This window comes from Mustela lutreola, chromosome 5 (genome assembly GCF_030435805.1).
Source record: "Mustela lutreola isolate mMusLut2 chromosome 5, mMusLut2.pri, whole genome shotgun sequence".
Classification (NCBI taxonomy): domain Eukaryota; kingdom Metazoa; phylum Chordata; class Mammalia; order Carnivora; family Mustelidae; genus Mustela; species Mustela lutreola.
The window spans coordinates 148,115,642-148,130,816 of record NC_081294.1 but is presented as its reverse complement, the minus strand read 5'-3'; the positions used below and the strand labels follow the sequence as shown (position 1 = coordinate 148,130,816).

The 15,175-nt window shown below is 45.2% G+C and overlaps 1 protein-coding gene across 2 annotated transcripts; it reads right to left on the bottom strand.

Annotated features, from left to right (window-relative positions):
* Positions 1–211: 211 nt before the first annotated feature.
* Positions 212–13,567, bottom strand: CDO1 (cysteine dioxygenase type 1). 2 transcript variants are annotated; one of them, XM_059175821.1, is made up of 5 exons: positions 13,167–13,563; positions 9,432–9,509; positions 7,347–7,501; positions 1,990–2,159; positions 212–986 (listed from the first exon to the last, which is right to left on the bottom strand). In XM_059175821.1, the coding sequence occupies exons 1-5, from the start codon at positions 13,334–13,336 to the stop codon at positions 957–959; spliced, it is 603 nt and encodes a 200-aa protein (XP_059031804.1). In that variant the 5' UTR covers positions 13,337–13,563; the 3' UTR covers positions 212–956. The 2 variants fall into 2 exon arrangements, with proteins under 2 accessions (XP_059031804.1, XP_059031805.1); XM_059175822.1 differs by lacking the exon at positions 9,432–9,509 and having other exon boundaries at positions 13,167–13,567.
* Positions 13,568–15,175: the final 1,608 nt, after the last annotated feature.

Below are 15,175 nucleotides of genomic sequence, written 5' to 3'. Positions count from 1 at the left end.
AGAGCCCCTCGGCTTCATACCCCTTGGGCATTTAGTGAACGTATGTGAAGCATGAAAAGGTAAGCTGCATTGAATCTTTTTTTTTTTTTTGGCTCTCTCACCACCTCACCTCATAAAAAGTATCTTTTGCAGTATTGGTACCCCACCAAAGTCTAAGAAAGAATGAATTAAATGAAATTCTGATCATGTTAAACAGAAAGACAACTTGGAATTGTATTCAAATCCAGTTTTATTATAATTATTTGGCAATGTTAGTGGCAGTACAAAGTCTTTGACTAGGATCCTGGACACATTAGACATGAATTTGTGTTTTTGCTTTGGCCTGATTTAGGGGCACAGGGACTTTCCTAAAATCTTCTGGCCTCCCTTTCATTAACAAACGGCAAAGTGCCTTGAGTTTCTCTGTCTACCATATCCTGCTACTTCATGGACAGGAATTTGTCAAGTAAGAATGAAAAAATAAAATCCATAGATTCAAAAAATTCTCTGCAAATATTAAGAACATACAAAGAATACAAAAGACGCCTACATTTAGTCCTCTAAGGAACAAGGCAAGCATCTGATGTCTGTGGTTTCTGGTTTTTATTTATTGCTAATTACAATTCAGAGACCAAAGGGTTTCCAAAAGCTGTAAAAACCTTCATTGAATTGATGATAGTCATTGACATCCCTCCCCAATATGGTTCCACTGAATTCAGAGGATTAAAACCAGGAGAGCACTTGCATTGGCCTTTAAAATTACGAGCCTGTTTGGTCTTTAATGGGGTTTTTCTTCTGCAGTAGCTTGGGGCACTATCTGCTTGCTGAATGCTTGACAATTAGCATCTGCCTTGCAGGAGATCTAAGTATTGGCTTCGTAAGGTGTATTACTGGACAGCAGCTGCTGGAGGCATCCCTGTCCAGGGTAAAACTTTTAGCAGACCTTAAGCTTAAAACCTTAGAGGATGTGGTACTCCTTAGTTGTTCTCCAGGGATCCCGAAGCTGTCTGCAAGAGACAAAGAAAGTTGTGTCAGAATCTTTACATGAGAACTTTCAGCCCGTTTCTAAGGAGTCCTTGCTTTTTTAGAGGTATATGAAAACCTGGCTTTGGCAGGGAAGCCCTGGTGTTTTGTTCCTGTAATAAGACTATCTCTTGGGTATCGGAATGCAGACAATGAGGCTGGGCAATCACCTGAGAAAATTCTGCTCTCGCTTCCCTTTGAGGCAGTACTTTAAGATTTGTTTAGGATCATTTTTCAAGATTTGTTTAGGATCAGTATCGGTTTTCAAGCATTGTCTATTTCTGGACAGTCTCTTATGAATTTGAAACTGTTTCGCAGAATGGCCAAAGTATTTCGGCAGCAGGTTGAAGACTGGCTATACCAGACCACTGTTGGCGGCCTGATTATTTTTAGGAGGAAACGTGGGGAACAAGTTACCAGAGTCTCCTCTCACTGATTTGTGGTCTACAGAGTATCACTACTCCAAGAAAAAGCAACTTGGCAATCAAAACGGATATGTGTTTGCATCATCAGAATAGGTAGGGCCTTGACTTTGGGAAAGTTAACTATGGGAGTGATTTGTGTTGTCCTAGTTCACAGGCAGGCCTGTGATCATTAAGTCACAGCAGGAGCAGTTAACATCAAATAATAGTTTTTATTCTTATTTCTCTAAGAAATGAGGAAACATTTTCTTCAGGAATGAGCATACATTTTTAAGTTCCTCCATGCGTAACTCTTTGCATAGAATTTATGTTGTTAAAGCATATATAAATGGAAAAAAATAAAGAATATATAAATGGAAAATATCCTCTCCCAAGTTAAAAGAAAAAGAATTAGGATACGAGGACCCTCTCCCCCACGTTAAGGTCCGTCCCACTCTTCATTTCAACCATACTTAACCACAAGACATTTGGATAGTATCTGGAACCAAAAAAAAAAGCTATGTGTACAGTGTCATGTCACTGACCCACAAAGCACTTAATCCTAGGAGAGAGAACTTCTACTTACAAATGGAGTCCTGATTCCAAATTTGCTGTGGAATGTCATGGTGACTTTGTTTTTATGTCCTGTTCTTTGATCAAAGGCATGGCACGTATCGAACGGTGGACTGTACAAGTGAAGGCTCACAGCAGGTTCCGTGTGGCTAATGTTCTCGACTCGATGTAAGCCAATGGAATCTACATAAGACCCCAGAAGGAGAAGTGGATGAAGGAGCTTAGACGACTGACAGGTGCCGATAAAAGTTTTATTAACCACCTGAGAGCATAAATCAATCTGCTATAGAGAGCAGTTACTTCAAAGGGACTTTCCAGTTAAAGACCATAAGTGCTATGCCCTCTACTCTCTCCTGAAAGAAACCCCCCTACAATTGTATTAGAACAATTTTAAAAGGGCATCAGTCCACCAAGACCAAAACACCACCACCACCAATGGGGAAAGAGCCAACATCAATAAAAGTTTAAGAGCCTGAAAGTAGATGAACCACTTGGCCAAGGACAGAAAGCTAATCCTGAGCTATCCGTGGGAAAAGCCAAAAATTAACCTGACCGCTATCTTGATATCACATCTTTATCTGTGTACACCAACAGCTCAGGGACTGGCAACACAGGTGCTCTGGAAACGGGGATGAAGATGGGGTGAAAAATCCAGGAACTGGTTCAAGGCCTATTCAGGAACTGGTTAAAAGCTCAAATCCCGGGCGCCTGGGTGGCTCAGTGGGTTGGGCCGCTGCCTTTGGCTCAGGTCATGATCTCAGGGTCCTGGGATCGAGTTCTGCATCCGCATCAGGCTCTCTGCTCAGCAGGGAGCCTGCTTCCTCCTCTCTCTCTCTCTGCCTGCCTCTCTGCCTACTTGTGATCTCTCTGTCAAATAAATAAATAAAATCTTTAAAAAAAAAAAAAAAGCTCAAATCCCTTTTACTTCTTTCCCTCATTTCCCTTGAGTATAAGTCTGAGATCTATACTCTAGATAAAGAGCTCAATACATGAACTCAGAACTGGCAGATACCAGGTAAAAAACAAGTGACTTTAACAGGTGATCATTTACCTACTGAATGGTAAGATCCCTGCTTTCTTCCCCACTTAGCTGCCAGAATGCTGCCAGACGAGATTCCTCCTTGTCCCCTACCAGACAGGAGATGGGAAGCACCTTCTCAGGGAATCTGATCGGCTCCAGAACAAAGCTTTTTAAGATGTCTCCATCAGTTGTTCCTCAAGGAGAAAGGTCTGCCAGATTACTCTAGAGGGAGTCTAGTTGACACACACCACCCATGTTAACTTTTTTTTTGTCCTCAGTTTTCAAATATTAGCATACAGTCAAGGCCACCAGACAACTGAGCAAGGCTAGTAGTAGCACCACGCCCCCTCAAAATATAGACCCCTGAATCAGACACTGCTCAGGAGAAGACTTTAAAAAAAAGCAACTTTATGATTAATATCCTCAGAGAAGAGATGAGAAAACAGGCTCCTTGTTAAAGGAGCTCTCAGAAAATAGAAAGGAATATCTGAGAAATAAAAACCTGAATAGAAAGGCTTAAAGAAAAACTGAGCAAGCTGGAAAAGACTCTGAGAACAAAGGAGGACAAAACAGAAAACGGGAAAGAAAAAAAAAATCAGACGACTTGTTCAGAAGGTTTCATATCTGAGCAATGAGAGGTTCAGAAACAGAACCAAAACACCAAACCCCCACAAAACCCCAAAGAAATAACTTGAGAATATTTTCTTGAATAGAAGGATGCAGATTTCCAGAATGAAAGGACCCACAGACTACCCAACACAATGAATGAAAGTCATGAATCAAGAGAGAGGACTGTAATACTGGGGATAGGAAAAGGTACCAAAAGGTTAACTGACATTCCAAAGTTTCTAGAAAGAAAACAAAATTTCACAGAAAGAATCAAGAAACAGAATGGCACCAGGCTTTCAAAAAGAAGACTGGAAATGATAAGTCAAGGGATTACCTTCATAGCTCGGAGAGAAGATCCTAGGTCCTAATTCTACATCCAGCTAACTTGTCAACCATGTTAAGAGGATGGAATAGACATTTTTAGATACATGAGGTCTCAAAACATACTTTCCATGAACCCTTTCTCATAGAGCTAATGAAGATATCCTTCACCAAAATAAGAGCATGAGCCAAGAATGAAGCAGACAAGAGATCAGGAAAAAAAGGGGACCAGCAACGGGAGGGAGCAAAGGGAAAGCCTGAATGGTGGGAGAGGACCTCAGGAATGGCGGGTGAGCCCTAGGTGAGTGACTGACCAATTCACACTCAAGCTAAGGCCTCTGGAGGAGAGGAAGGAAGGGGCGGGGAGGGGAAGGAGGGAAGACCAAATACTCAAAAACATGTTGAGAAAAAATTTCTAGTTAGGAGAGAGTTTGAGGAATAATCAAGGAAGGAATTGTGTTAATTAATGTAGTCAAGGGAGGCACCAAATTCTGATTTACGTTTCATGATCTGGCTCCGTGAGCTCACACAAGACAATGGCAAAGCCTAGAAGGCGAAAACTGTAGTTCTATCCCAGCTATAGTCAGACCACCTTCCAACCACTCACAGCTTCTGGGATCTTTAGACATTTTCCTCATTTCCTGAAATGGGACGTAATTCTCAAAGGCAGACTCTTTGGTTCTATAGCTTACTGCTCATAACAGACTGGTTTAGGCACAATTCCGAACCCAGGTTCCACATTCTGAAGAGATGGCCGCCCTTATATAAACTGGTTGTTTCTCCAATTGCAAGCTGCACAATCCTGCAGGCATAGACCCCACATAGCCACCATCCTTTAGAGAAGCCCCTGAAACTCGTGCCTGATACCTAGTGTTAATAATCCCAGCATCCATCCATCCATCCATTCCTACATCCTACCTTCTCTCCATCCATCCGTCCACCCATCCATCCATCCTTCCATCCATCCATCCTTCCATCCAGTCACACATCCATCCATCTTTGCCTCCTTTCCTTTATGCCTATGGTGTACCATCTGTCACAAAAACCTTGGACCTTTCTTGGAGATACTTATAGATGCCGGTTTGGTCCAGGCATGTCTACCATTTGCCTTTACATTATTTAATTTGATCTCCTTGCCCCAATTTCCCTTTTCCTCCACCCTATGTTGCACACCACTATGGAATCCATCAAGATACTCCCAATAAAATTCTATGGACTTAAGCCAGCTCTTACTTTCAGCTGGTTTGGGAGGCCCAGGCCTTGATCTCACTCTACTCTCCTACCACTCCTATCCAAGCCCATTCTCCCTTCTTCTGTCTAGTGAGACCCATCTAGAACTTTTCATTCTTTGCAAAGATTGTGCCTTCCCTTCCTGCACGCTCTTCCCTTTATTGAAACATCATTCCCAGCATCAGTACCTATCTGTACTCCTCCTGTATCTGTAAAAATCAAAGGCTGATCCTTGAGGCTTTTAATCTTATGGGCTACAAAAATATTTAGTTTATCCCCTCCCCCCATATTTTACCAACTGGCAAAATTTCCCATAGAAATCAGAATTTCCCACTTTGGTGGAAAGAATTCGAACTATGTGGCTGGAACTGAGTGGCCGTCACTAACCCCCTTGGACAGTGTGGCCTGCATACACCAGTACCCCACAGCCTTACTCCTGGCCTGTATTGCACCTGCTTGGCTCCTGGAGGTTTTGCACTGAAAACCCCTGAATAAAGCTTACCTCCTCTTTAAGACCAAATCTAGTTTCATAAAGACTCTAGGACTCTAGCTGAAATCCTTTCTGGCCTTATTGGGCAACAAAGTTTTTCTAGGAAATTTGGTGTGCCTTATATATACAGCAACCCTCAAATAAAATTTAGCTTCCTGCCACAGAAGAAATGAACACCTCTGTGCTTTGTGAATGGGGGAGGAACTTCCCATACTATCTGACCTTTGTAATTGGCTTACATTCTTTTCTTTTCTTAAGATTTATTCGTTTGGCAGAGAAAAGAGAGAGTGTGCATGCACAAGCAGGGGAAGCAGGGAGGGAGATGGAAAGGCAGGCTCCCCACTGAGCAGAGATCCTGATGTGGGGCTCAATCTCCGGACCCTGAGATCATGACCTGAGCTGAAGGCAGACACAAAACTGACTGAGCCATGCAGGCGCCCCAGTGGCTTACATTCTTAAACTAATGAATAAACTGAGACCAAATATCACAACTAATATGGGACTTTAAGATACAAGAGGAAAGTTGCATAGCCAGGAAAAAGTCTCTATGGTATTTTATTTTACATCAGTGGGATGGCATTCCAATTAAGAGTATGAACTTGGGAATCAAATGGCTTGAGTTCAAATGCTGCCCGGCACATAAAAGCTGACAGATCTCAGACGAGTTATTTATTGTTCCTATATGTTGACAATCTCATCCATAAATGGGAATCGAAAATGATCTCCCGTCATTTTTAGCAGGCTTTGTGGAAAGTTACTATCCCCTTTAGAAATACAGATGTTAATCACAGATTCTTCTGAAAAGCATATGGCTCTCCCAGATGGCATTTAGGAGGAAGAACGAATTCTTGGTAGGAGATCTATAAATCATTACTAAATAATGCGCTTTGTAAAGATTCCCTTGAGAACATGTTTTTAGGGTATGCTGAATGCATATTACAAAAACAGGGACCAAAAAAACCAAAAAAACAAAACAAAACAAAACAAAAACAAAAACAGGGACAAGCCAGCATTCCTAATCATTTCTGGAACATTTTCTAACACAAAGACTAGTATTTCCAACCTGGCTTCACTCCCTAAGAATCACCTTTTTGGGTGCCTGGCTGGCTTAGTTGGTAGAGCATGAGACTCGACCTCAGCGTTGTGGGGTTCAAGCCCCATAAAATCTTTAAAAAAAAAAAAAAAGAAGAAGAAGAAGAAGAAGAATCTACTTTTGTACATTCATATTCAATGCTAACTGTCCTTGGACTTGGCAGGAAATAACTTGTCAGTGGGTACCAATCTATAGGCTCCGACTTGTACTTTTGAGTAAGTGATCCTAATTCAGATGCAAAGCTTTAAAAAACAAACAAACCAACAAAACTACTGCTGGGGCACCTGGGTGGCTCAGTGTGTTAAAGCCTCTGCCTTCAGCTCAGGTCATGATCATGATCCCAGGGTTCTGGGATCGAGCCCCCATTGGGCTTTCTGCTCAGTGGGGAGCCTGCTTCCCACCCCCTTCTCTGTCTCTCTGCCTGTTTGTGATCTCTGTCAAATAAATAAATAAAATCTTAAAAAAAAAAAAAACAACAACCTACTGCTTTTAGATCATTTTCTAAGTATCTGGAACCATGACTCCATGAACCCAATTCTGTAGTGTTTCAGAAGGGAGTTGAAGGCTTTTCCCCCTTCCTCCTTGAAAAAGGTAATCGGTTGTTACCATTGATGTAGGCACACTGGTTTTCTCTCAAGATTCTTTCAGACTTCTTGATCATCTCGTTGGATTTTTTGTCAGGCCAGGCAAATAAGGTCTCCTTCAGGTTTCCCTGCAGCATCTTCAGAAAGCAGTGGGAGTCAGTGTGATCATGGATACTGCTACACATAGACAAGAAAACAATGGAACTCAGTGGACAGTCCAGCACCTCGGGCCACCTAACACTCTGCCCAGAGCTTACCGCTGCAGCATACTGTCAAGAGCACAGGTCACAAACCATTTCAGCTGGCTTTGCAAATATCATCAATTTGTAATTAACAGCATTCAGGGCAACATATAACATACTAGGTCTTCCATATTAGTGCATACATGCAGGGCAATTTGGATGTATAACCGAAGTACAGAACACTCTGTTTTTAAAAAGCGGGTTTGTAATACTACTTTGATAACAGAAACACAAAACCAGCCACCTTTTCTCTTCTGCAAGACACAGCTTTCAAGAACTCAATTAAGCTGAGCCACAACTCAATTATGAAACTTCGGAGAAATTGGAGAAAGGATAAAGATAATGATCTCTCATAATTGCATCAGATCGGGGCAACTGGGTGGCTCAGTGGGTTAAAGCCTCTGCCTTCGGCTCAGGTCATGATCCCAGGGTCCTGGGATGGAACCCCGCATCGGGCTCTCTGCTCAGCAGGGAGCCTGCTTCCCTTCCTCTCTCTCTGCCTGCCTCTCTGCCCACTTGTGATCTCTGTCTGTCAAATAAATAAATAAAATCTTTAAAAAAAAATTGCATCAGACTGGTAAGATCACTTAACATAGTGTTTTTTTGCCCCCCCCCCCACTCCACCCCAGGACTTTTCTGTTATCTTCTCCCTTTGGGGGACAAAGGTATGTGTATGGGTATTAACACCCAGAGATTTCACTGCAATCATGCCAATATTTTGTAGATTCAGAGCCAGCTGTGATTAGTTCCCAACAATAGAGGGAGAAAGAAAGTATCCTGCATCTGCAGAAAGCATTTATTCATGGAAACCTAAGAGTAATAAAAGGATGAACCTGTATGTTATTAGCCGTTATCTTCTATGTTGAATGCATAAAACCATAAGAACTCATCTCCTAAATCCATAAAGGCTAGTCCTTTTTTTTTTTTTTTTAAGATTTTATTTATTTATTTGAGAGAGTGGGAGAAAGCACGAGAGGGGAGAAGGTCAGAGGGAGAAGCAGACTCCCCATGGAGCTAGAAGCCTAGTGCGGGACTATGAAGAGTCCGGGATCATAACCTGAGCAGAAGCAAGTCGCTTAACCAACTGAGCCACCCAGGTGCCCAAGCCTAGTCCTACTCTTGAAATAATCTGCTTTCAAAAAATATGGAGAGAATGAATGCAAACAAGGCCATTCCCTATGAGAAAAGTCCTCTATAGACCCAACTCCCCCTAAATCTCATCAATGCAGGTCTCCTCTCTTCCATCAAAAACGGGTCTGCAAGTATTGTTTTTACCATTCTCAAAGGCCCAAGAAGGATCTGTTTACGGAGTTAACAATACTCACAAGTGTATACACTAAGGACAAATTAAGAAACCAAGTTTCAAAGAATTGGTGTTAGTTTAAGCCGCCTAGCCCTCTACATAAAAAAGCTAAAAAGAATGAAAAAGGTTAAAGACAGTAAACAATTAACTTGAAGTAACAAGAGATTCTCTGAATTTGTGAATTGCTTTTCTAGGTCCAAATGTGGACACTGGGTCTTTGGTCCCGAAATTGTTTACGGACTTCAAAGCACCACCAAGGTCAAGTTTTAGCAAAATTCCATATACATTTAACTCCACAGAAGACACAGAGAGAGATATTAAGTTAAACTGGTTACTTACCTCCTTTGATTTACTACTCATTTGGGGGGCTGGTTTTGATATACGTGGTTTATGCCTAAACCCCTTCTGTTAATTCCCAGGAGAATTTTTGTTGGGACATTTTGAACAAACAACTGTAAGGTGAGATTTCTTAATGCTCCCAAACTTGTGGCCATTCTGGCACTGTCCTTTTCTTGGGCTCGAACAGATCTACAAAGGATTTGCAAATGACTAGCTGTATTACCTGCCATGTCCTTCACCCCAGCATAGAATCATTAGATTGAATTTTCCATTTCCTTCATCCACAAGATTTCGAGTATACCTGAAAGGAAGGTATTCAGAAATTTGAATCTGGTCGATAAAATGTGCATTGGGAAAAAGAAGTACGTCACAAAGTATGGCTCACTGACAGGTTAACATTTCTACCTCTACACGTCTTATAAATGTGGTTCTACATTAGAAAAATACAGGACAGGGACGCCTGGGTGGCTCAGTTGGTTAAGCAGCTGCCTTCGGCTCAGGTCATGATCCCAGCGTCCTGGGATCGAGTCCCACATCGGGCTCCTTGCTCCGCAGGGAGCCTGCTTCTCCCTCTGACTCTGCCTTCCACTGTGTCTGCCTGTGCTTGCTCTCGCTCGCTCTCTCTCTGACAAATAAATAAATCTTAAAAAAAGAAAAAAAGAAAAAAGAAAAATACAGGACAAATGAAAACAAGTCATTTTTCCACAGTTCACTTTGAACATTTCTGTAGTTTGTATTACCATGTTTGTAACTGCTCTGTTTTAATTCATTGCACCAAAAAGATAAAAGGAAAAAAAATAAAGCAAATTCCTTAATTTTCCTCCTGACAGTCTCAAACCAATAAAAACAGTAAGTTTCTTTTTTTTTTTTTTTTTTTAAAGATTTTATTTATTTATCAGAGAGAGAGAGGGGGAGAGAGTGAGCACAGGCAGACAGAATGGCAGGCAGAGGCAGAGGGAGAAGCAGGCTCCCTGCTGAGCAAGGAGCCCGATGTGGGACTCGATCCCAGGACGCTGGGATCATGACCTGAGCCGAAGGCAGCTGCTTAACCAACTGAGCCACCCAGGCGTCCCAAAACAGTAAGTTTCTTAAAGAAGTATTTACAAGGTGCATTTACTAGGCAAGAATGCTGCTATTATCTTTTTTTTTCCCCCTCCCTGTAGCTAAACCATAACGTTAGAAACAAGGTTTCATTAAATAGCTGTTTCTGGCATTCTCCTTACTTTCTGTCCTAGCCTAGACACAAACCACATTCAAAAGGACTCATAATGAAAATTCCTCCACAAATAGGGTGGGGACTGACTTAAGTACACAACAAATGAAATTCCATAAAGAAGTAAGTAACACTCTAAAACCTTTTCCAGGGGAAATTAGTAACTGGCCACAAAAAAAATCCCTGATATAAATGACCACAAGCACACCATCAGAAAAACAAAACAAACAAACCACTTCTAAAGTTTCTCTTGGTTAAAGAGGTATACCATCCACACCAACTAATTAGCCAAGTCTGATAATTATGACATTCACTTAGATTTTTTTAAGACAAGGAATCTTTATCCCATAGTTGGGGGAGTGTTTGATCACAGGATCATCTGTTCATATACGTCCTGAATGCCCATTCCTCCCCTTTCCTCCCCAAGCAGGAGGCCAGGTGCTGGCCAGGCAGGGTCAGCAAGGGAGAGTGGATTAGTAAAATGCTTTTTAGATGTCAGTCATCCTTATTGGGTAGCCCTTGATGACCTAGCAAGGGGCTGTGCACACAGCCTTTAATTCCCAATAAACTCCGCTCTGGTGTCAGGATACTCATTCTCCCTCTACCAGTCTTGGGATCACCTCCATCATTGCCTCTCTGGGGCTATTTCCAGAGAATTTGCCATCTGCCTCACACTAGAACATATTCCATTTTGGTTTTTCCTTCTTCCAAGACTTTATATTTATTTATTTACTTGTCAGAGAGAAAGAGAGAGAGAGAGCGCGCGCCCGAGCTCCTTCGCACAAGCAGACAGAGAGGCAGGCATAGGCAGAGACAGAAGCAGGCTCCCCACTGAGCAAGGAACCCAATGTAGGACTCGATCCCAGGACCCTGGGATCACAACTCGAGCCAAAGACAGCTGCTTAACCAACTGAGCCACCCAGGTGTCCCCCGTCTTGCCTTTTCTGCACTGGTTTTCCCAAGGTCAGAGATCAGAATCCTTCGCAGTGCTGGGACATCTATTCTGTGTGGAAAAAAAAAAATTCTACCAAAGCGATTTGCGCTCTCCTACATCTCTCCCTCCACGCTGCCCCAAGTGCCCACCCAGGACTCCATCATCTTCCTTAGTTGCACCTCTGGATACCTGTGCAACAGATCAACACGAATGTCTGCATTTCAGCTGATCCTGAGCCTGTTAGTCAAGAGGAATTCAAAGCCCCTGGAAATGCCCTTGTCCTAAAGATTAAGAGCCCAAGCCTACTGCCGTTTGGTTAATTTCACTTGGTCAGTATCTAGACTTAGAGCAAACTACCATGACACCAGGGATCTGCGGAAAGGTTAGTGGTCCTTTAGAGTGAGGGCTTGGAATAATGATGCAAATTTGAATCTCGGAGCTACCTGATTAAGTCTGACCCAGTGCAGGTGCTCCAACCTTTTTATTGCCTACCTTCCTCATCTGTAAAACAGGGATTTTACCTATCTCACAGAGCTATCATGAGATAAATGAGTTAATACACCAGGAAAGTGACGGGAAAGGGACCTGTGCCAGAGTAAGACCTCATTTAGAGTTCACAGCAAAATTAGAAAGTGGACTCTTGCAGCCTTATTGGCAGCCACAGAAAGATAGGAACCAAAGGAATTTCCTGGAGCCACTTCCAAGTGCAAAATGGGATCTTAAGCAAGCTTCGCTTTATTTCAAATCCTAAAATGCAGAAAAAACAGCCGCTGCCTACAAACATACTACCTATGTTTAGGTAAGGTAACTAAAAGGAACTGCTCCCAAGGAAAACAATCTCGGTTGATTCTTATTTTTCAGGTATTTTCCTCTGCCCAGCCTCAGCCCAACCACAAAGGCTGAATCGCTAGCAGCCCTTGGGAAAGAAACCCTCACCATTCAGGGCGGGGGGGTAGGGGTGGGGAGGTGGGGGGTGGGATCAGGTTTTATTTCTGGCTCTGGAGGATTAGTAGAGGTTCATTTTTATTTATATCACCAAGCCAGAGCTGCAAAGAACCATCTCACTCTAGCACAAGTGGGAAGCAGGGGTCTTTACAATTTACACTCCAGAGCCTCAGAACTAAGAACAGGAGAGGGCGTATTGCTTGGGGGCTCAAAGGGAAGCAGTCCTTGCATTCATAACCCTGCTAGTGGGTTGAAAATAACCCCGCAGTCCGGCAAGTTAAATGGGTTTGGGAGGTGCAGCAGAAGCTGAAAAGCAGCAGCACACAACCCCACGACGCTCTTTTATAGTGGCAAGAACGCCTGCTGGCAGGTGCCCGGCTCCGGGCGGCCAACTGATGGAGAACTGGCTCGGGGGAATGTGTCCTCCACCCTCACCCCCTTTCTCGGGACGGCTGATGGAATTCTCTCCGGGGAGTACGCTCCATCTGTCCCCCAGGGGCGGCGGGCAGCGTACAGCCTGAGCGCTGGGGGCCACCGGGGTTTCCCTGCACCGCTGCGCCTGGGGCAGACGCCCCAGCGGGAAGGAAGAGCACAGCTCCCGAGCAGAGGTTCGGAAGCGTCCAGGTGGACCGGCGAGAAGAGAACAAAACAGTCTGCAGCCGTGCGGTGGCCTCCGCATCCGGGCAGCCCCGCGGCTGGAGGGCGAGAAGGCGCAGCACTGGGGTGCTGGCGAGGCGCGTTGGGGGCGGGCGCAGGGCAGCCCCCTCCTCCCCCACTGCCCGCTCCTGCTCCGACTCGCAGCCCGCGCCGCCGGGCTTCGGAGACCCGCGCCCCAGCTCCCGCGGTCAAGGTTAGGGCGCGCGCACCTGTACTGGTCGAACTTGGCGTACGCTGCCCACTCGGCGGGGTCGCTCTCGTAGGCTTCCATGACGGCCTGCACCTCCTCCACGTTGACCTCCTCGCCGGCGAAGAGCTGGTGCAGGAGGCGGATCAGATCCTCCAGGCTCCGCGGCTTGAGCACCTCGGTCCGCTGCATCCCTCGCGGAGCTGGCGGCGCGCGCGGCTCTCAGCGGGCTGCGTGCGGAGCGGGAGCTGAGCGCAGGGGAGCTGGGGGCGAAGGAGCTTAGCGGCGGGCTGGACAGCTGCCCGCACACACACACAACCCCCAAACGCGAGCGTCCGAGACTAAGGAGCTCCCCGACCCCGCAGCAGGGAAGAGGATCCGGGATCCCGAAGGAACGCGCCGCGGACCCGAACCAGGACCCAGTCTGCTGGGTTCGGCGGCCCGGGCCCTTTTTAAGCTCTCGGAGTCGGCGGGACTGTACCAACGGCCCTCGGAGGGTGGGGAGAGGCGGGGAGCGACCCGGGGACCGTGGCGGGGGCGGCGGGAGCGTGCGGACAAGGTCCACGCGCGTCGCCCCGAACCCCCCGCCCGCGGCACCGCGGCGCTCCCGGGGGCCCCTGACTCCGCGTCCCCGCCTGCTCGGTGGGCTGCGCGCCGTCCTCCGCCCGCTTCGGCGCGGCGCGTTGTGTCCGCCCATCCCGGCCCCTCCGCCCGCGCCCCCCGCCCCCCGCCGCCGGGCTGCGCGACGCGAGGGCGTAGACCGAAGGGGGTCGGGGGAAGGCTGCGGGGCTGGGGGGACGCTGACGAGCTGGGAAGGGGACCCACCCTTCCAAACAGGGCTGAGGAATTGTGAATTGCTTGCGAAGGTTGACGACAGAGTCCACTCCCTGGCTGAAGAGCTCCTGTGTCGTCGACTGAAAAGTCTCCATAACATGCTCCAGGCTGGGTGGAAAAGCAAAACAGAAAGAACTGGAAGTCTTTCTTGGGGGTGGGGGGGACTCCAAACCTAAATGTATTGTACTGAAAATGCTTGTTCACAAAGGACACTTGGGTCTTGAGCAAGTCTAGGGAGACGACGGAAGGCCAGGGACCCCTCTTCGATTTTAAAATCAAACAATTCCTTTAAAATCTCTTCGGTGCAAAGACCGGATGGATCACTGATGGCGCCTAAAGCAGTTAATTTAAAGGGTTCTAACTGGACTACTAAGATCAAATCGAAGCGTGCACTTGAACGAGCCTACTGTTTCGGGAAACGTGTTTCTGTGCTGTGCAGGGCGCTCAGCACGCATTCCGAACGACACGACTTGAGTGTGAATGAAAATAAATGTGAGGGACAGATTCATTCCTTATTATAAACGGACCCAGGGAATAATTCGGATTTAAGGCCTAAATTTCTACAAGACTGGTCTTTCCCTGCCCCCACCCCACCCCCATTTTGCTTCACTGTACGTGTGTTTCTATACTTAAATTTACTTGTGCCATGTATTAAGTGCCCTAAAGTTATATTTTAAACATCAGTGTTTAAACTGATTACACTGTAAATATTAACAATATTGTTAGGGGGTAAAAATGACGGACGATTGGATCGCCATTGTTCAGAAAGAAGTGGAAAGCACCTCAGAAGCCTATTTCTTTGTGATACAGGTTGCTGAGAGGTGGTTAATTGATCTGGGGCAGACTACTTTGTACATGCTTTTTATTGTTTACTCTAATTTTTTTTGGTGGGTTTTCTGTTGTCTCTTAATTACTTCGTTTTAGCTATCCTAATCTGCTTTCTTTCACTGGCTCTTCTTCTTGACCCTCAAAGAATTCAAGAATCTTACCTAATATAGCCGTATTCACGCATTCATATTCATTGCCTCTCTTCTCCACATCTTCCCACAAACACAATTTCATTGGTGGTTTCTATGTGGATGTCACCAAGTTCTCCCTAATTTTATATACCGAGACCAGTTCTATTTAACATCGTTTGGCACCTGAAATGCAACATATTTGAAACTCCGTTCAAGCCAGCCATGCTTTTTAACTCCT

What these genes read in the sequence shown, in the direction of transcription:
- CDO1 (XM_059175821.1), bottom strand. Translation starts at nt 13,336, where the DNA reads ATGCAGCGGACCGAGGTGCTCAAGCCGCGGAGCCTGGAGGATCTGATC. An exon ending in GCCAAGTTCGACCAGTACAG is followed by an intron (nt 9,510 to 13,166) that starts GTGCGCGCGCCC and finishes CCTTCCTTTCAG; the next exon opens with GTATACTCGAAATCTTGTGG. An exon ending in TTGGAATCAGGACTCCATTT is followed by an intron (nt 987 to 1,989) that starts GTAAGTAGAAGT and finishes TGTCTCTTGCAG; the next exon opens with ACAGCTTCGGGATCCCTGGA.